Source organism: Epargyreus clarus, unplaced genomic scaffold (genome assembly GCF_041222505.1).
Source record: "Epargyreus clarus isolate Ecla_fem2 unplaced genomic scaffold, WU_Ecla_fem_2.2 ptg000015l, whole genome shotgun sequence".
Classification (NCBI taxonomy): domain Eukaryota; kingdom Metazoa; phylum Arthropoda; class Insecta; order Lepidoptera; family Hesperiidae; genus Epargyreus; species Epargyreus clarus.
This window is the reverse complement of record NW_027332223.1, coordinates 8,154,821-8,174,756: the sequence shown is the minus strand read 5'-3', so window position 1 is coordinate 8,174,756 and position 19,936 is coordinate 8,154,821. Positions and strand designations below refer to the sequence as shown.

The window sequence follows — 19,936 nt, the reverse complement described above, 5'->3', positions numbered from 1 at the left end:
TAAATATGCGTGTGGCGCATTACCAAAAAAACTATACTTTATTGCTTATGGTCATGATCATATTTTGTTGTCAGCTATATGAGGGATTTTTCAAATAAACTATACTAATAATACGGTATTCAATGTTTAAATACAGTATATGGCGTATACCATTGTTGTAAGAATGCAATGGCTTAGTTACTAGAGCTGAGTACTCGAATTTAGTTCGACCTGTCAAAACGCTTATAATTTTATTAAGATTTTCATAAAATAACAAAATCCAAATAAATACATAGTATGAGAAAAACAAAATACTGTCACCTTACATTAGTTCATCATCATCATCAACCCATTACTGTCCCACTGTTAGGCACGGGTATCCTTTAATAAAATGTAATCCTTTAATAATGAGAAGGATTAGGCCATGGTTCACCGCGCTGGCCAAGTGCGTATTGGTAGACTTCACATACCTTTCAGATTTTTTTTTTATAAATCTCCCAGGTATGCAGGTTTCCTCACGATGTTTTCCTTCACCGTTTAGCAAGTGACAATTAATTTTTAATACGCACATAACTTTGAGAAAACGGAGGTGGGTGCGAACCTAGGACCCCTTTGTACAATTTGATATCATTTATATTATAGTACTTATTTTTTAGCATTCATTAAAAATATATTAAATCAGAATATATCGTTAAAACAACTGTTCGTCCCACCTCTAGTCATCTAATCATAGACTATTCATTCTGATAATTTAGACACTTGACAGTTGACATTTGACAGTCTGCCATCAGCCATATTGTTTTATAGTTCATGTCACTCATAGAGTATTATAATATACATGTTAATGTCACTTCATGTTTGTGTATTTAGATTTACGAGCATAAGAGGATTTCACAATTTTTTTAAATTCTGAGAATAATACTATAAATACGACATATAGTAAATAATTGTTGAATTTTTAAGGACTGAAACTAAGTAAGGACGACAATGGGGGAAAAATCAGCACCCCTCTTAGCTGTGTTACAACTTCTTCGAAAATACAACTTAAAGGTACGTGCAGTAAATTATTATGTCTAAGAAATCTATTGGTTTAGTTACAAATTGTTTTAGCTATACGGAAGATAAATATCCGTTAATATAAATGTAATTAACATGTAACACATGCACTTTGCACCTTTTACTATACTGTTACCATTTCTACCAGTTTGTTCTTTTCTATGTCCCACTAACATATATGTTTTTATGTATAACCCGTATGAATATTATCTTTCTGCTCCTTCACATGTTTTTTTTTATAATATAGGAGTACCAGACGAGCATGCAGTCCACCTGATGGTAAGTGACTACTGCCGCCCATGGACATCTGTAATCAACTCCATATAGGATTAGATATTCCTTCCTGAGGTCGGCCAAAGACGCGCCGCTGCCCCTGAGGACTAAGCTGGAACGCCTCGGAAAAGTATGTCTCCTTTACCACACCCTTCAAACCAGAACACAGCAGCGCCTAACACTGCTGTTATTAGGTAGAAATAGGTGTGGCAGTAGTGCCACCGGAGTCGAACCACAATGGGTTCTACCACCTGCATATTCTAGATCACATGCTAGATATTTGTTACAGTTATGTTATGACTGCTATAACCCATCTTTATGTTTCCTCTTAGTTATTGTTAAATATTAAAGGCGACAGAGCTACATATTTCTTGTTTGACTGTTAAAACACTCATAAAATGTTAAAACACTCGCCTTCACCGAGTTCAGTAGCCATTTTAATACATATTAAGATTTTTTATTTTCATTTACTGGGTTTACTAGTAAATTATTTTTTCTACATAATGGAAACTAAAGAAAATTATTTTTTTCTCTTCATTTTTATTTTAACCTTACACTGTTCTTTATTCCGTTTTTACTTAGGGCACTGAGGAGATTTTAAGAAAGGAAGCTAGCCTAGGTGATGTTGAATTTGAGAGTTTGGACCTGCCGGAGGTGGAATTGGCCAGCATCCTCACCACCCATCACACTGAGAGTGATCCATACACTTATGAGTTGGCCTACGACAGCCTCAAGAAGTTTGTTGAGAATTCATTAGATATGTATAAGGTTTGTTTTTCATGCATGTTTCTTGTATGAGTAGCCTAAATTCTTACTATACCAGAAATAAAAACTTGCAATCTTCATTTTACTTTCACTCGGCTTAGACATTTATTTTTATTCACATTGTAATCAGAATAATCTTAATAATACATTGTAACAAATTGTGAATTTAATCCTAAATAATATTATGAATGCAAAAGGCACTTTGTTTCTTTGTTTGTTAAGTTTTCATGCCTTAACTATCAATCAGGAAGTTAGACACATCGGATGCCTTTTACCCTGAAAAAAACATCTATTTTGATTTGATTTCTGACGACGAGCTAAGCCGAGGAAAAACTAATAGTATATAAAAATTATAGAAACCATTTCATAATTTATTTTATTTTCAGTATGAACTATCAACACTCTTATATCCAGTATTCGTCCACATGTATCTGATTCTGATTTTGTACGACCATAATGAACACGCTTATAAGTTCTTTGAAAGATTTGCTGCTGATCAAGAGGACTATTACCAGGAGGACTTGAAAAGGCTATCTTTAGTAAAAAACAAGGACCAGATAAAAGGAAATGAACTTGCTGAGATATACAGGTTGACTAGTAAATATCATGTAAAATCTTGTTAGTGAAAAATAAAATTGTTATTTTTTTTTATAATATACGAGTAGCAGACGAGCATACAGTCCACGTGATGGTAAGTGGCTATTGCCGCCCATGGACGTCTGTAATCAACCCCAGATAGGATTAGATATTCCTACCTGAGGTTGGCCACAGATACGCCGCCACCCCTGAGGACTACGCTGGAACGCCTCGGAAAAATCTGTCTCCCTTACCACACCCTTCAAACGCAGCGCCTAACACTGCTGTTATTAGGTAGAAATAGGTGTGGCGGTGGTACCGCCGGAGTCGAACCACAAAGGGTTATACCACCTTAATAATGTATAATTGTTCTATAGTAAAAATTAATACAAAACCACACATATACAAAGATCAATGAGTTTAATGTTATTAAACTGCTTAGTTTTATGTCTGAATGTATTGTTTTCCTGAAATAAAAATATTTATTTACATTTGAATATAACTAGACTAATTAATATGAGTTGTGCACCAGCATTAGTTATATATGGTTATCCTGCACAATTTTTCTTTAATACCAAACAAGTCACTTTTTTACTTTAATACCATTAAAAACCTATAAAACCCAATGGAAATTTAAAACTTATACATTTGTAACAGCTCAAACAAATTTGAAGTGCAATTGTCAAGAGATGCTTCATCACAATTGAAACGGTTCTTGCACGAACAGAAGAACTCTTCAGTTGTTATCAACATCATCAACAATCACATCCAGATTGAAGTGCATGACGGTCCGGGACGCACACAATCACAGGTCAGAGCTGTGGCTGGCGGGATTTTGGGAGAAGCAGCTCGAAATGGTAAATTGTCTTAAAAATTATTTTAATTATATTTATTTTAAGAGTAGTGAACTAGGTGTCATATAACAATATTGCTTGTAGTTGTCTTAAATTATTGATGGCTATTTTCTAAATATTTCTTTATTATTTAGCTATTCACACTGTCACACTTAGTTATCAATGTTATCATATATGGTATAGTCCGCGGCAAACTGCTAGTCCGCTCTGAAGTTGTTGCGAGCAGATGTAAGTCAGGAAGATCCACAAACCTTAAAAAGTAATATTTACCATTTTAGAAAATCGCGCAAAAGTATTCTATGGTTTGCTGAAAGAGCCTGATATTCAAGTACTGCCTGCACCCGTTGAAGACGAAGATGATATTGAAGAAACTCCGGATAAACCCAAGAAAAAGAAGGCTAAAAAAGATAACATATTTATGAAGAAGCCCAAGTCAGATCCTAACGCACCTCCAAATGATAGGATACCTCTGCCTGAGCTGTAAGTTTGGTTTATGAAGAAATTAAAAACTTACCATAACAGAGCACATCCATTCTTGTATCTTTAACTACAGAAACATAACTTCATCATTTTCATATAGTTATTATTGTTAATGACATGCATTTAAAATATTTGTATATATAAGCATTAAACATCAAAATATTTTGTATGTTTCCAGGAAAGAAAATGATAAAATCGAAAAGGGCAAAGCTATTAGAGAAGCGGCAAAACGTGTGCAACTCGGCCCTGAAACACTGCCATCTATATGTTTCTACACTCTACTGAACAGTGGCAATACGGCACTATGTGCCGACATCTGTGACGATTCCACACTGTTGGCTGTGGGTTTTAACAATTCTAATATAAAGGTATGTTGGTATACATTTTTTCATACTATTAATCTATATACAGGGATATTTTTTTTAAAACACTACATACATAATTACTTTCGTGAGCTGCTAATTTATTTATTTTAAAAGGAAAATGTATTTTAAATTCATATTTTATGGGTAAATATTTATTTTAGGTATGGACTCTGACTACTGCAAGGCTCAGAGGAATGAAATCAGCAGACAAGCTTCAAGAAATTGATAGAGATGCTGGCAAGTATTTGAATTGCGTATAAATCGTTATAATGATGTGTGTAAAGTATATTTTTTATTACATTTAATTAAGTGCGTAGATCTAATTCTCGCTAAACTATCCCCACTCGGAACATTTTGTGTATAGAGTAAAAGTCGCGCGCTGCGTTCATTAATTTATGTAAAATGCAATACTGAGCAGTGTTAGGCGCTGCTTTGTTCCGGTTTGAAGGGTGTGGTAAGGGAGACAGACTTTTCCGAGGCGTTCCAGCTTAGTCCTCAGGGGTAGCGGCGCATCTGTGGCCGACCTCGGGTAGGAATATCTAATCCTATCTGAGGTTGATTACAGATGTCCATGGGCGGCAGTAGCCACTTACCATCAGGTGGACTGCATGCTCGTCTGCTACTCTTATATTATAAATAAAATATATATTCGCATTTCATGCTATTTCATAGAAACAATGAATTATATTATGCAGTGTAAATCAATTATAAGCAGTCTATATAATTTTATTTTAGTGGTTAAGAAACTTGGCCTCTTGATCAAGGGGGTCCGAGGCACGCAGCTCTGATTTTATGTTATGTGCGTATTAGATATTAATTATCGCCTGCTTTAAACGGTGAAGCAAAACATCGTGAGGAAACCTGCATACCTGAAAAATCTTAAAAACAAAAAAAGAGTTTTCAAAGGTATGTGAAGTCTACTAATTCACACTTGGCCAGCGCGGTGGACTATGGCACAATCCTTCTTATTCTGAGAGGAGACCCATGCCCAGCATTGGGACAGTAATTGGTTGATGATGATATGAATTATACTAATTCGTTTAATATTATAGGTGATGTCCTTGTGAGAATGATGGAAGAAAAAGATAGAGACACTTCTCGCACGCTGTTTGGACACTCTGGCCCAGTTTACAAAGTTGGATTTGATCCCTTCAAAACTATGTTACTGTCATGTTCTGAGGATGACACAAGTAAGTAAATGAAAACTTAGTAATTAACTGTGGATTTTTCCAATATATTGATCTCTAATGAATACAATTAATTAACTAATAGAGAAACCTAAGTCAGTTTCAACGGCAGACAACTACATGAATTTTAATACATGAACTGACTGAAAACTACCAGTCTGTATGAGGGAAACCTGTACGCCGTTTGTCCACCGCAAGCGTCACCGAGCCGATACCGATAATTAATGACGGCGCCGAAGTAGCGCTACATATATTTACTATAGCCGTTTGTCCACCGCACGTCGACACCGAGATTTTTCCATACACTGCCGTCACACGCTTGACAACTGGACAAAATAAACCGCCGATATCGATTGCGGTGGTCACGTCATATAACAATCGGCCCGAAATAATTTCGTTCTCGGTATCGGCTCGGTGACGTTGCGGTGCACAAACGACCTAACAGCATAAATCTACCTATTTGGAAAATATATAAAGTATAAATGAATATTTTTCGCCTGTGACAGTCCGCTTGTGGTCACTGCAATGTTGGACCTGCCTGGTGGTGTACCGCGGGCACGTGTGGCCCGTCTGGGACGTGAGGTGGTCGCCGCACGGCTACTACTTCGTCTCCAGCAGCCACGACCGCACCGCTCGCCTCTGGGCGACTGACCACCACGAACCACTCCGGGTCTTCGCCGGACATTTGTCTGATGTTGATGTGAGTGCTAGTTAATCAATCTATCCATTTTCACATCAAAAACTCATTACTGTTCCATTGCATCCCAAGTTTGTTACAAAGCTCTTTTAAAAACTATGACATGGGACTCTTCAAGGTGTAAGAAGAGCTCTCCTCCAAAGCCGGCGATGCATTGGCGACTCCTCTGGTATAGCAAATGTCCATAGGCGAAGGTGACTGCTTTCCATCAGGCAGCCCGTCTGCCTCATTGTTTAGGTATAATGAAAAAAAAACCTACATTTTGGTTATAATCCATAATCAGGCAAGGAACATTGGTTTTATCCTTGTTGATTCTTGTGTTAAGAGTACTGCCTGCAAATGTTGAATTCTTGTTTAAATTATTAAGAAAGTATTTCTCAATTACAAATCGTTACTTTTTCAGTGTGTCCAGTTTCATCCTAATTCAAATTATATAGCAACAGGCTCAAGTGACAGAACTGTTCGCGTATGGGACTGTTTGACTGGGGTTCAAGTTCGTATAATGACTGGACATAAGGTATGAACAATAATTTATAAAATTTCAATAGTAGAATTAAAGTAAAAGCATTTAATTAAATCACTTCTTTGCAACTGTAATCTAGGATATTACAATCTTAATAATAAGCCTAATCTTAAGGCATGCTCACTATTCATAAGGTTAATATTATTATACATTATATTGAATTACTGCCCCTGAGATCTAAATTGGAATATAGTTTGACTATTTCTGTCTTATCCTTTTAACTAAAATATAACTTTTGTTATAAGCACTTTTAAGGAAAAAAATCTTGACATGTCAATGTCAATGATCTTGCCAACAAAAGTAAAATTTTTAGATAAAGGGAAAAAAACGGAACCCGGAAATTTCTACAGAGTATGCATAATAGTGGGCACTTTAACTACAAATCCTAAAAAGAAAACAAATCAATATAAGAGGGAATGCTCAATGCTCGTACAAGAAATCACTATTTTCAGAGTTTTTCTATTGAACCGTAATAATAATAGGTAGACATTTCATATTTTCATAATACATGCACTTCATTGGCTGCTATAATAATAAATAGTAAAAAGAAAATGCTAGTGGTATGGAACCGAGTTCGACTTGCACCTTGCCAATCATTAAAATATTTGTATGTATTTCAGTCGACAATATACACACTCGCGTTCTCTGTGTGCGGGCGGTGGCTGGCGTCGGGCGGCGGCGGCGGCGAGGTGCTGGTGTTCGACCTGAGCTCGGGCGCGCCCGCCGCCGCCGCGCCGCCCTGCCACAGCGCGCCCGTGCACGCGCTGGCGTTCAGCCGTGACGGCACTATCTTGTCTTCAGGTAATATAGTAAAGTATCGCAGTGCGGCTCTATAAGCTCTCTTAATTTCGTCATTTGCGGGGGTCATGCACACAGGCTATTCTTATTCCTTCCTCTTTATTCATACAATGCGTACAAGTGCAGTACAGTCCGCGCCAAACTGCTAGTCCACTCCGAATATAGAAACGAGTCGCATCGCAATAGCTAATTACAGATATTAGCGGAATGAAGACAGCCCGGGACCCTCCCGGCACCCGTCCGCTGCCCGCTCTCGGCCACGGGTACATAGCTGCGTTAGTGTACCTTACGTTACAGAGTATATGCTAACCAGCGGGCACTATATTTTGGTAAAACATTTAAACCTTCCTTGTGAGGCAGTGATGTTATAGTCATAAGAATTCTGGTCTTTCAGTCCAGTTCGTATGTCACCTGACTATGATATATTAAAATCATGTTCGTTTTAAAATTATACATCAATTAAATAGAGAATAGTGAAGAAAAAGTAATTTAAACATATTTTCATATGAATTTTCTGTTATCTTCTCTTAAGTTCTAAATCATACTTGCATATCATATATTTAAAAATAGTATAATCAAGGGTATAAGTAACATTAGAACCCATTTAATGAGTTAAAAAAAAACAATATTTATTCTTTCAGGTTCATTAGACTGCAATATAAAGCTATGGGATTTCACTGCCATCACTGAAGAAGCTACCGGAGAAGAACCTGGAGTTAATACGTCAACTTTAAAAGAAGATAAATTTTTATTAAGATCTTTTTCCACTAAAAATTCTCCTATAAAAAGTTTACATTTCACTCGGCGTAATTTACTATTAGCTGTGGGAACCTATGAAGGAAGTTCGTAATAAAACACCTTATATTATTATATTTTATTCTTAATACAATAAATCATTTTATATATCCATAATTTTATTTGAGAAACTTATAATATTTGAAGGAGTCTTTCATTAGTGATGAATTGAATCATTAAATTTAAAATTGATTCATTACTCCTTGCAACTTGAGTTTTCATAGCTTGTTTGAAGTCTTCTTTCACACCCTTATCTGCCCCTCTAGTTCCAATCCTCCTCTGTCCCAGATGTTGCTGTGAATTGGGTAAGATGTCCAAAACAATATTTTTTCCGTCATTCCATATAAAACTGAGTTCTTCTAAAATATCTATATGTATAATATAGGCTGAGAATAGATGATAATGAAAAACGCCTCTCTGTTTTATAATTTCTAGTATATGTATGAAAACTGCTTCCTCTTGAGGCCAGCCGAGTTGCATTAATACAAGCATGTGACCATATGTTAAATCAGCAGTATTTCCTGAATTTAATAGTATCCTTATAAGCAAAGTGCAGAAGTAATGCATAATTGCAACTTTAGTCACTGGCAGAAAATGGAGATGTCTATGCTTGCCTCCAACAATTAAGTCTGATTCCAGTACTCCTTCTACTGATGGTAACAGCGGCAGAGCTATTAAAATATTTTCAATACAAGCTGTATAGTTCTTTTGAAAGAAACATATGGAAACCCTTACTACACTGGATGCCAGTGAGGTTACAGTAGGAGGTGGCATTGCTTCGTCATATCGTCCACGATATAGGGCTAGTTCTTCAGAGAAGCCTTCACACCATGGCTTTATTTGTAACTGTGAAGTGAGTTTCATGAACTCTCGTGATATTACTTCACTACTGTGTAAGAGCTCCCAACAATTAGCCGCAGCTTGAAACTGATGTGCTGATATGCCTGACACTTCAATGTCACCTTTCTTTCTCTTCGATAAAGGCATTTCTGGGTCTGAAAGGGCTTCAATTAATATGTGATTCCCCTTTAAAGACTTTTGTTCAAACAATGACCTTAGAAAGAATGCCACACCACAATATAGCAGTTGTCTGCAATCTTGACTGTTCCTTAACGTCATCAACTTTTGAAAATATGATTCTTTATTCAAACTGTTACTGTAGTTGACTAAATATGTATCCCATCCTAATTGTCTACCCAATAGATCTAGTACACCATACAGCCGCTGCCATGGATCGGTAATATCGTTTTCTGCATCATTATAGACATAAGAATTGTAGAAATCAATTGCTTTTACTACCAGCCTCTGTAGTAACCGAGGTGATTCTAATGAGCTGAGAAGAGGCAAGGTCTCAACCACCAGCAAACGAGCATATCTATTATCATAGAATACCTTTTCAGTATTTATTAAGGTCTTCACAAGACTGTCAACACCCAATTGCGGAAACTTTTTTAGAAGTAACACTAAAAGTCTACAATGTTCCATAGTATCATCACTGTTCTCCACACTGGTTTTAAGAATGGTTAACTGTATATCTGGACTTATCTTATCAAACATCTGACTCAGGAAACTTGGATCGTTTGATTTCAATGCATTAGCAATTGCCGATATTTCTGGCAACAGATTAGGTAGGTTTTGTCTCGGCATCATCAATGAACTAAAACATTCTGCTGCTTCTAATACATTACCAGACTGTTTCTCCATTAAATAGGCTTCAAACTGAATTTTAAAATTAGTAGGAAATAATGTTTTGGCAGTAAGCATCCAAGCCTTAGCGGAATGAATATTGTATTTCTGAGCTTCCTTAGCTCGCGATATAATATAATCTTCATCGTCCTCTGTCATGATCGTTTCCAATGCTGGCATTCTATGTAACCTCAACTCAATAGTTAACTTAGCTTATTATAAACTTATTCAATTTAATAATATCTTAAATTAAATAACTAACTCCTGGAAGAATAACGAGACTAGCCTCCTTTAAAAAATAAATACAATTGACATTGACAATTAACACTATTGACATTTGACAAGAACGTAGGTACGGACGATGGTCTGAGATCGATTAATCAAACTATCGATTTTTTTAATCGATCTCTAGTAATGGATCGATATTTCATCCCAGAAAATCGAAATTCGATTTTTTCGAAGTTGATTGAACTAACAAACTTTTACTAATGTGTTATATAGACATTTTGTGCTGGCAGACACGGATTTCACTGATTGTTAAGTTCTGACGACCTTTTGTTATCGCTAGGTACATCCCTAAATAGCGATTTGAATCGAATCGAATCAAGAATCGATCTTTTTCAGAAGGAATCGCCATCTCTAAGGTGAGGCACTTAGCACACGTATTTTTTTAATTTATATTGTTGGCTTCTTGCCTTTTAGCCAACATTTATATATATATTTTTTAACATTATTTTGTAACATTGGTAAAGTGAGGCCGAAAAACAAGAAGCCAACGCCATGGAACATTGTAACAAAAAATGATTTAAATTGAAATATGTCAAAAAATCTCATGAAATGAAAATACAATAATGTTGTAAATATTTTAAACTCAGTCAGTACAGCAATTGATTTCGATTATTATAAGAACCTAAATCGTCTTCATTTCATACTCAAACAAAGAAAATAAACTATTTTCATGTATAAACCCAGACTAAAGTGAAAAAGTGGATTTGAAATCCTAAATCATGAGTAGGGTTAGATTTAACTTTTACGATCATTCACCTGAACTACCAGATCACATTTTAGAGACAATATTTTCATATTTGAGTGTATTAGAACTACGGCATTGTGCATTGGTGTGTAAAAGGTGGTATAGGGTTTTAAATGATGAAGATAGTGACGTATGGAGAACACACTGCATGAAAAAGTTAACCGAAGAAGTTGTTAAATCAGAATTATTGATCCCTCTGCCGTCATTTAAAGCAAAGTTAAGAGCATTTTACCATGCTTGGAATCCATATGATTGTTCCAGAAACATATACATTAAACCAAATGGTTTTACTCTGCACAGGTAAAATTATTTAAACTGTTTTTAGATGTTGTTGTGTTATTTAAATCCTTTATTATTTATTTCATATATAATTTCATTACAGAAACCCTGTAGCACAGAGTACTGATGCATGCAGGGGAAAAATTGGCTTCCAACGTGGGAGACATACTTGGGACATAGTTTGGGATGGCCCACTGGGAACTGTGGCTGTTATTGGTATTTCCACAAAGGAAGCACCTTTGCAATGTCAGGGTTATGTAGGCCTGCTTGGATCAGATCAACACAGTTGGGGCTGGAATCTAGTAGACAATCAGCTATTACACAATGGAGAGACTAGAGGCCACTATCCTCTCTTAAATAATTGTCCCAGATATCAAGTATGTAACTTTTCGTATCATGGATGGAAGGGATGGAAGGTTCACAAAATTTTAATTTTTGTATTATATTTTAAGTTGACGCAACAATATTTTGTCTGGGAAGGCACATACCACCACCACTGCGCATATTTGTAGTGTGAAGCAGTTCTGCATTTTTGTGCATGCAGGCCAACTTATATATGCGGCAATCATTATAGTCCTCAAGAATGGCAACACATCTGTGATTGGTTTCAGATTCTCTATTCATGTATGTAGTTGATTATAGATGTCCATACACAGCACTGACTACTTATGATCAGATGAATAGTTTTTTAAACATTTTAAAATAAGAACAAACTTATGATATTGGTAAATACTACTTATAGAGATGAAACCCAGTCAAGAAATCCCATAAATGAAGCCTTCATTCGGAGGTCTTCTTTCATGCTTTGTGTAAATTATATCGTAATACTTTGTTCATTGCCTTAAAGAAATGAATTAAATGTGTCTATTTTGCAGGTAGGTGAACGCATAAGAGTAATATTAGACTGTGAAAAACATTCATTGGCCTTTGAAAGAGGATATGAGTTTTTAGGTGTTGCATTTAAAGGTAAGAATTGTAACAAACTTTCAAACTTTATTTAAATAAAAAATAGCATTTTCAAGTATATTTCTATATTCCTTTTAGAAAATAGCATTTATTAGATCTTATGTTGTCATAAATGTAGTTTTTTTCACTTGCAATATATAATATTGGCTCTTTCCAGATCTTCCACATGAAATAATATTTCCAGCCATATCGGCTGTATATGGAAATACAGAAGTGTCTATGGTTTACTCTGGAGTTCCGATGGATGGTTGATAATTAGAGAATTTTAAGGATTTTTAGTAATAAAACATGTGTGATATAATTTAATTTACCACTAGTTTTAAGATATTGAGTTATTCAGTCCTAATATTGGATGTGGCACTGTATGAATACTTTTGCAATAGCTTTAATTTCACCATTAATTTTAATTTATTTGTGATTTACTATTCTAGTCATTTTACTTTTGTAATAGTAATAAAACCATGTACAAACTTGTATAAAAATTGTGAAAACGATGACATATACAAACAAATACGAATCATCTAAGTGTGGAAAGTAAACTATAATTATAAAATATAAATTGAATACTCATTTGCTTGCTTGTATCTTGAAATTGTTGAAATGAAAACTAATTGATGGATCAAAAATGCCCCAGAATTTATTTGTAAAATCAAATTAATGTTAATAAATTTGTAAAGTAAGAGTATGTACTTACTGCGTGTAATATACATAAATTGAAAGGATGTTTTTTGTTTTTCTCACCAGGACAGTGAAACTTATAATTGTCTCATGTTTTTATGTGTTTACATAATAACATTAGATAAGTGAGTAAAATGTCCTTGTTTGAATGTTAATAGTGTTACACCAATCATCATGTTTTATGTATCATTAGTAACATGGAAATTTAGATAAAATATGTCCGTGTCTATGTTGTATTCTAATGGAGAATCTGATATGTATTACATACATTTAAGAGTTAGGATTCATAATCATAACAGTGAGTTCATTTACTGTTTGTTTGCTTGTTATTGCGCATTTCATTTATTAATAATTGTTCAGATGATTGCCTGTTTTGACTTTCTACATCATTGAGTGTGAATTCCACTGATATACCTAATGTAGTAAGGTCATCTTTGCCTAAACTAGTCCTTAAATGATATATTTAGCTAGATATAGGTAATTAATAAAAATTGAGCACTTGTACATTGATAGTTAGGACCCGGCCACATTTTAATAAAGAAATGCACCTATAGCCCACTTATATGTATAAAAAAGCAACATAATAAATTATTGATACTAATTTAATAATAATAATATAATTGTATGATATTAACTGATTACGTTTTACCAACAAATTTATATTAAGCTCATATGCAATTTGTTCATTATATTAAAGACTGCGACGAAATGATAAAACAACTCCAAATATAATACCTGCATACCAGTTGCATTTTTAACTAGATTTAGTCAATTGTTTGCGTTATATTTATTCTTATGGTCAGAGAGGCAAAATCTAAAAGAAAGATCTAAATCAACCCTATAAATAAATAATCTCTAATTATAAATGTATGTATCTTTGTAAAGTGGGTAGGTATAAATTATAGTAGGTATGCGTTAAAAACTTTACTTTGATCCAAATTATCCTAATTTAATTTATTTTGATGCTTTCCATGTGGAAATAAATGTAAATCCATGTACCTGTAAGGTAGTTCCCCGCAGTTTCATACAACATTCCTCCCAAAATGAGTATATTTCATAACAATAATTTTATTTACAAACATGTATTGTCTTGACTTGTTTTTGTTAAAGTTAATAATTCTGCTTGTGTAGTAGAATTGTAGGTAGAAAAAGTAATTATTTGAAATAATTCATAAAAAATATAGAATCTGCATCAAATGTATCCCATAGGTATTCTGGTTAAGAAAACTTAATTGTATGTGTTCAAAGATGATTATATGAAAAGGTTAATACTTTTCCTACTGTTTTTCCTTTTGCACTCTATTGGTATTGTTAATACATTCTAAATGTTTTTTTTTATATTCAACTTTGTTGTTATATTATATGTACTATGTACTAAATTTTTAATGGAATCAGCTCGGGGAACAACCAATCATATCTTGAAGAAATAACTATACATTCTGTTCTGTATTTATTTATTAATTAAATGCTTTGTTCTTGCTATGACATGTTATATTTATAAAAAGTATTTTTAAATTCGTTAATTTTTATTTGCTCCATCCAAAATAAAATTAAGAATCAAATTAATTAATAAACGACAAAATATGTATAATGTGTACTACCTCAGGTAATACTTTGATTACCTGAAGCTGAAGCTGATCATAGATTTGTTGCTACTATTGCGGATAAACTTGAAGATTGTTATTGTCAGAATTATTCCTTACTTCTAATGAAGTAGAAAAATACGTACCTATGCAAAATATCTAATACCAACGTTTTTAAGAAATCCTAAATAACTTGAATCCTCTGGGTGGGTAATGTGACCTGGATGGAGTCCAATGCATTTGAATTGCTACTATTCCTTTCCTCCTTTAATTTTTCTACTAGTGATTTCATCATGTGGTCTTTTAAAAAAGTAGTAGATTTTATTAATTATCTATCGCGAAATAAAGCCCTTTGTCAAAAAAATAGCGGCTAACGGGCTTACTGAAATATGGACGCCTTTGCCTCATAACGACAATGCATTAATTGCGATTTGACGGGAAATTTCTCCCACATTTCTCAGGATTATCGAGTTATGGAAATCAAGACAGGACTTCTATTTATATAATTATATACATTATAGATCAGTATGCAAAAGCTACACTGACCATTTAACATTTTATAATACCGCTCATTATTCGGTAATTATTTAATTAACTGTTATTTTCTATATTCAATTTCTTTTTTTATAGTATAGGAGTAGCAGACGAGCATGCAGTCCACCTGATGGTAAGTGGCTAGTGCTGCCCATGGACATCTGTAATCAACCCCAGATAGGATTAGATATTCCTACCTGAAGTCGGTCACAGACTTGCCGCTACCCCTGAGGACTAAGTTGGTACGCCTCGGAAGTCTGTCTCCCTTACCACACCCTTCAGAACGGAACACAGCAGCGCCTAACACTGCTGTTATTAGGTAGAAATAGGTGTGGCGGTGGTGCCGCCGGAATCGAACCACAAAGGTTTGTGGTTCGACACCACCTGGTTATTTCCGCGACACTGAAATTTAAAAATATATACTTTTGCTTGTCGGCCTATTATTTTACATATTTTTTTAAACTAAACATTTAACTTTTTTACTAGACTCCTGCTAATAAATGTTATTTTGTGAAATGGCCCCACAATCCATTTTTAGGGTTCTGTACCCAAAAGGTAAAAACGGAACCTTATTACTAAGACTTCGCTGTCTGTCCGTCTGTCCCAGGGCTCTATCTTCGGAACTGTAATAATAATAGATAGACACTTGCATTTTTGCAGAGGATGAATAATGGCCGCTATAACAACAAATGCTAAAAAAGAGGAATATTAAAGGAGATCTGCAATCTGCATACAACATCGGTTTTTGTAGATTTAACTGTTAAATCGTACTAGAAAGACAGCTGACATTTTTACAATCCATTTACTATAACTGCTATAAATAACACAAATAAGAACAATAAAACATATTTTAATAAAATTATCTCAATTTTATTATACGTTGTTTACGTATCATTCATCACGCCGTGTAAATATTGTTGAAAATAATACAATGAATAAAGGAAGAGTAAAAATTGAGTAACATTTGGTGGTACGGACGCCCCTATGTGCGAGTTCGAATTATTTAAACTTATTTTAGTATAATTCACCTGTATGAATCTGAATTATTTGTAGGTAAAATAAACAAAAAAGAATAAAACATTTGCAATGTGTAAACAAACTTTATTATTTCGAATACTGGCGCAGGTTGCACAGTGTTGAGATTTAAAGCACACTTACATATTAACCTACACATAAATAAAACAGTGTTTTAGTGGTTTTAACCCATACAATACTTAACAATTTCTGTTATATTTTAAAGCAGGCAGGCAACAAGGCGAACTCTGGCTGTTAGAATAATAATAAGGTATTGCTTGTAGGTACTCAACCAGGTCAAACTTTATAAAAACAATGTGGGGTGAATAGTTTCTTTAAGATAATAAAGAGTCACAAAAAAAATCACATTTCCAAAAAGGAAACGAGTTGTAGTATAGGTAAGTAAAACCTAGATACTCACTTTCTGATTAACCAAATCAATTTCAATAAGTCATATTTCTATATGTGTACCTTAGTATAGTCCGCTCCAAACTGCTAGTCCGCTCTGAAGTTGTTGCGAGCAAGTGTAGTCATACAATTTTCCATGGCGACGCGATTCATTTCTATATTAATAGCGGACTAGCAGATTTACGCGGACTATAATTAGGTTCAATTATCTATTTAACAATTCTGTGTTTACCAGTAACGAATCCCTAGCCATACTTACAATATAAGTACTTTTACAATATTTTTATTAAACTAAGTTGGTTGGAAAAGATACGTTAAGATAGCTGTTTAATAAGGAATGTAACATATTCTATAAGTATATTGGAAATAATTCCAATACAAAATAAGTATGGTGAGCGACCTTATTTTATTACGTGCTTTAGTGAAATGCCGATTTATGCACCAAGCTAAAATCATTACTACAATAGGTAAAACTACACATTAGACAAAACATATTAAATAATTATATGTTTTATCGGTAACAATCGTAGAACTGTGAATTGTGTACTAAGTACTTTAAAGTTGCAGCAAATGTTTATTAATTTTAGATTAATTTAAGATTTTATAATTGATGATGCTTGCAAGTATTAGATATACCTACTACCGTACCTACGGTAAATTTGTAATTAATACTGCAAGGCTGCTAAGTGTATTAAAGTATATTTGAACAAATATTAATACATATACTCAAGAACCCATAAAAATCATCTTTGAGCAATGAGTACTTTTTACTAATTTTTGATATATATTTTTTTACTTATTTTGAATTCTTGTTAGCTCTCTGAGTATGAAGATCTTTGATTAAAACTAAAAATGTAAGTAATTTACTGTATGCACATACAAAAAAATATATTCCTACATTTATTGTTACAGAATAATGTACCCATTCAATGACACATTTTATATTATTCCGTAAATATTTTGAAAACTTTGTTAAGGTCTTAGCTACGTATTGACTCCCATTTAATAGTTTATTTATTCAGTTTTAGTCGCAAATAAGTTAACAAGGCAAATTAGTTAGATCAATATGCACTAAGCAGACCTGACGCACTTAGTTCACCTAGCAAATAACACCTGGGTAAGTAGATTCTGCAGTTTTAAATTAATTAAATTCATTTGTGTTTTGTTTTTATTTTTAGCAAATGAAGTTCTTAAAACTTGAAAGTTACGAATGATAATTTATTTCGTTCAATTTATAACAAACAAACGGACAATTGTAATCCAAGGCGAACCATAAATTAAAATTAAATGGCAATAATAAATTTGCGTGAATCGAACTGCTGGAAAAAGCTACTATGTTCATACAATGATTTACATAATTATTTTGCACATAATTCGAGATTCGTACTGCATACAAAAGTGCAGTAAAAACTATTATAGGTATTTGAAATGCAAATTATAATCTAGAAAGAGCAAAGTACTTCTTATATTGTATATTTGCATAGACGGCGTGTCAGTTAACCAGACTATGACTTTTTATTAGACGATCAATCCATAAGCTCGAACAGTATGTTTTGGATGTAAAGTGCAGTACAATTCCAAATAAACACCTAATGATAAAAAATGTAACTACACGTAATTTTATATGTAATGTAATACGGTTACCTTACATATATATCTCACATCAGTTTATAATTATAATCATAAGATTTTTTTCTGTTAAATCATAATTAAGAAGTCAGAATTATAGAAAGTTAATAGTATTATTTGTAATATTACTCTAGCCTTGCAACATTCGTTATGGAAAAGTACTAAGTAAATACTACATAACATGACATAGAACATTATATTAAATTATACATATTATTGTATATACGAGCTTAAAGTTCATAACATGCTATTTATTTACAATAAGGGTATAGGAGGAAAACTTAAGAGATGTATTTATATGTGTAAACTTATAAATACATATACTTAGGTATGTATATTACTACACAGTATACTTTTCTTAATACAAATTACTAAGCAATACTTATATTGGGTTATATCTAGCACCAAAAGTACTTGCTTAGTTTTCCATTACGAAGACCTTTTAGGGCACAATATAATTTACATAGGACGTTCCAGATTTTCTACAAATGTCATACATTGACTCCAGTAGAATGAGCAAACATCATATAAGGTATGATACAAGTGACGACTATGAGGTAAGCTTTTGCCGCGTGAATAAACAACATTTGCTCGTGCTATTCACACACTAAAATCGTAGCTCTAATGTGTAACTATGTAAAGCGCCATCTATACAGCATACATAAAATAAAAAGAGGAACTAAATTCTTGTTTATATCGACTTAAACATATTTGTGTAATACTACAGACGGCAATATCATCCACAATCAGGCGTAGCGTGCGAGAGCAGTTCGCGCCGCGCGACAGGTTTTGAGGGGCGGCAATATTTCAAATACGAGGCTCATACTGAACCCGGCGGCACCCAAGCTACGCTACTGTGCACATAAGCATCTCAAAAAATAGATTCTGCTGCATGGTATTGGTCCGATAAACATGGTGTGGCGTGGTATTATAGACATCTTGAGTTAGAAGGAAAAGTAGGAAATGCGAATAGGTACATATAATTAATTACAGGTATATAAATTATGAACTATAGCTAGAATAGTTTCTGGTTAAATTGGCATAAGTATGATAACCAATCCTTTTTAGGTTTGCATGCTACATTTCCTACGCAATTTTAATGTACTACTAAGTGTTGTACAGCCATTACCTATCAACGTATAACACTAAACATCACTATAGGCCTGACATTAATACACTGTTTTGTTATGTTTATCACAAACTTCACGTTTAATAGCGGCAGTACCTAGTATGAGCAACAATTTCATATTCATATCTAGACAATTTAAATACATGAAGATCATCGAGCATTATTGTACGGAACCAGGCGATTTCGATTGACACAGGTTTATTACAACCCAAAATTGTTTTTTTTCCAAAATGGCGACTCCAAAGGCATTCCCCATTTTTCAATAATTTCAGATAAAACATCAAACGATTAATTAGTCTACCGTGTATTGTCGTGTAACGTGATATTGAATTCTGAAACTAAATATACTAGGCACATAAGAAAATTAGACTAGAATAAAAATTCGAGACTTAAAATAGGTGCAACCTTAGTTCGTTGCTTCTATAAATTATTAAGATCTGTTCAACGATTAATTTTAAATCATGTACTACGCAATAATCATTACATGTATAGTCAGACAAACTTTTCTGTGCGTGTGGCTACTAGCCATTATAGGTAATGTTGCTACTACCAAAGAAATAGAAAATGTTAACGATTCATCAATGTATATATATAATGACGAATCTCAAAAGTCAATGTGAAAAGTTTTCATGAATTTCATGAAATTCGT

General features: G+C 33.8%; 3 protein-coding genes across 4 annotated transcripts; 2 read left to right on the top strand and 1 right to left on the bottom strand.

Moving 5' to 3' along the window:
• Positions 1 to 825: 825 nt before the first annotated feature.
• Taf5 (TATA-box binding protein associated factor 5) lies at positions 826 to 8,458 on the top strand. The gene is made up of 12 exons (XM_073080454.1): positions 826 to 1,029; positions 1,891 to 2,076; positions 2,460 to 2,662; positions 3,307 to 3,506; positions 3,782 to 3,983; positions 4,162 to 4,351; positions 4,510 to 4,585; positions 5,401 to 5,538; positions 6,042 to 6,235; positions 6,636 to 6,749; positions 7,376 to 7,556; positions 8,195 to 8,458. Exons 1-12 carry the CDS (start codon positions 967 to 969, stop codon positions 8,401 to 8,403), a joined length of 1,956 nt encoding a protein of 651 aa, XP_072936555.1. The 5' UTR covers positions 826 to 966; the 3' UTR covers positions 8,404 to 8,458.
• Positions 8,413 to 10,354, bottom strand: IntS10 (integrator complex subunit 10). Its single transcript, XM_073080455.1, has one exon. It carries the CDS (start codon positions 10,212 to 10,214, stop codon positions 8,481 to 8,483), a length of 1,734 nt encoding a protein of 577 aa, XP_072936556.1. The 5' UTR covers positions 10,215 to 10,354; the 3' UTR covers positions 8,413 to 8,480.
• Positions 10,355 to 10,837: 483 nt separating this feature from the next.
• Fsn (F-box synaptic protein) lies at positions 10,838 to 12,814 on the top strand. 2 transcript variants are annotated; one of them, XM_073080601.1, is made up of 4 exons: positions 10,838 to 11,367; positions 11,450 to 11,762; positions 12,222 to 12,312; positions 12,470 to 12,814. In XM_073080601.1, exons 1-4 carry the CDS (start codon positions 11,042 to 11,044, stop codon positions 12,562 to 12,564), a joined length of 825 nt encoding a protein of 274 aa, XP_072936702.1. In that variant the 5' UTR covers positions 10,838 to 11,041; the 3' UTR covers positions 12,565 to 12,814. The 2 variants fall into 2 exon arrangements, with proteins under 2 accessions (XP_072936702.1, XP_072936703.1); XM_073080602.1 differs by having other exon boundaries at positions 10,839 to 11,367; positions 11,450 to 11,723.
• The last annotated feature ends 7,122 nt before the right edge of the window (positions 12,815 to 19,936 follow it).

Excerpts from the sequence above, each read along its gene's own strand:
- Taf5 (XM_073080454.1), top strand. The coding sequence starts at position 967 with ATGGGGGAAAAATCAGCACCCCTCTTAGCTGTGTTACAACTTCTTCGA. Across the intron at positions 1,030-1,890 it reads TTCGAAAATACAACTTAAAG|GGCACTGAGGAGATTTTAAG; the intron begins GTACGTGCAGTA and ends GTTTTTACTTAG. Across the intron at positions 4,586-5,400 it reads AGAAATTGATAGAGATGCTG|GTGATGTCCTTGTGAGAATG; the intron begins GCAAGTATTTGA and ends TTAATATTATAG.
- IntS10 (XM_073080455.1), bottom strand. The coding sequence starts at position 10,214 with ATGCCAGCATTGGAAACGATCATGACAGAGGACGATGAAGATTATATT.
- Fsn (XM_073080601.1), top strand. The coding sequence starts at position 11,042 with ATGAGTAGGGTTAGATTTAACTTTTACGATCATTCACCTGAACTACCA. Across the intron at positions 11,368-11,449 it reads AATGGTTTTACTCTGCACAG|AAACCCTGTAGCACAGAGTA; the intron begins GTAAAATTATTT and ends ATTTCATTACAG. Across the intron at positions 12,313-12,469 it reads TTTAGGTGTTGCATTTAAAG|ATCTTCCACATGAAATAATA; the intron begins GTAAGAATTGTA and ends GGCTCTTTCCAG.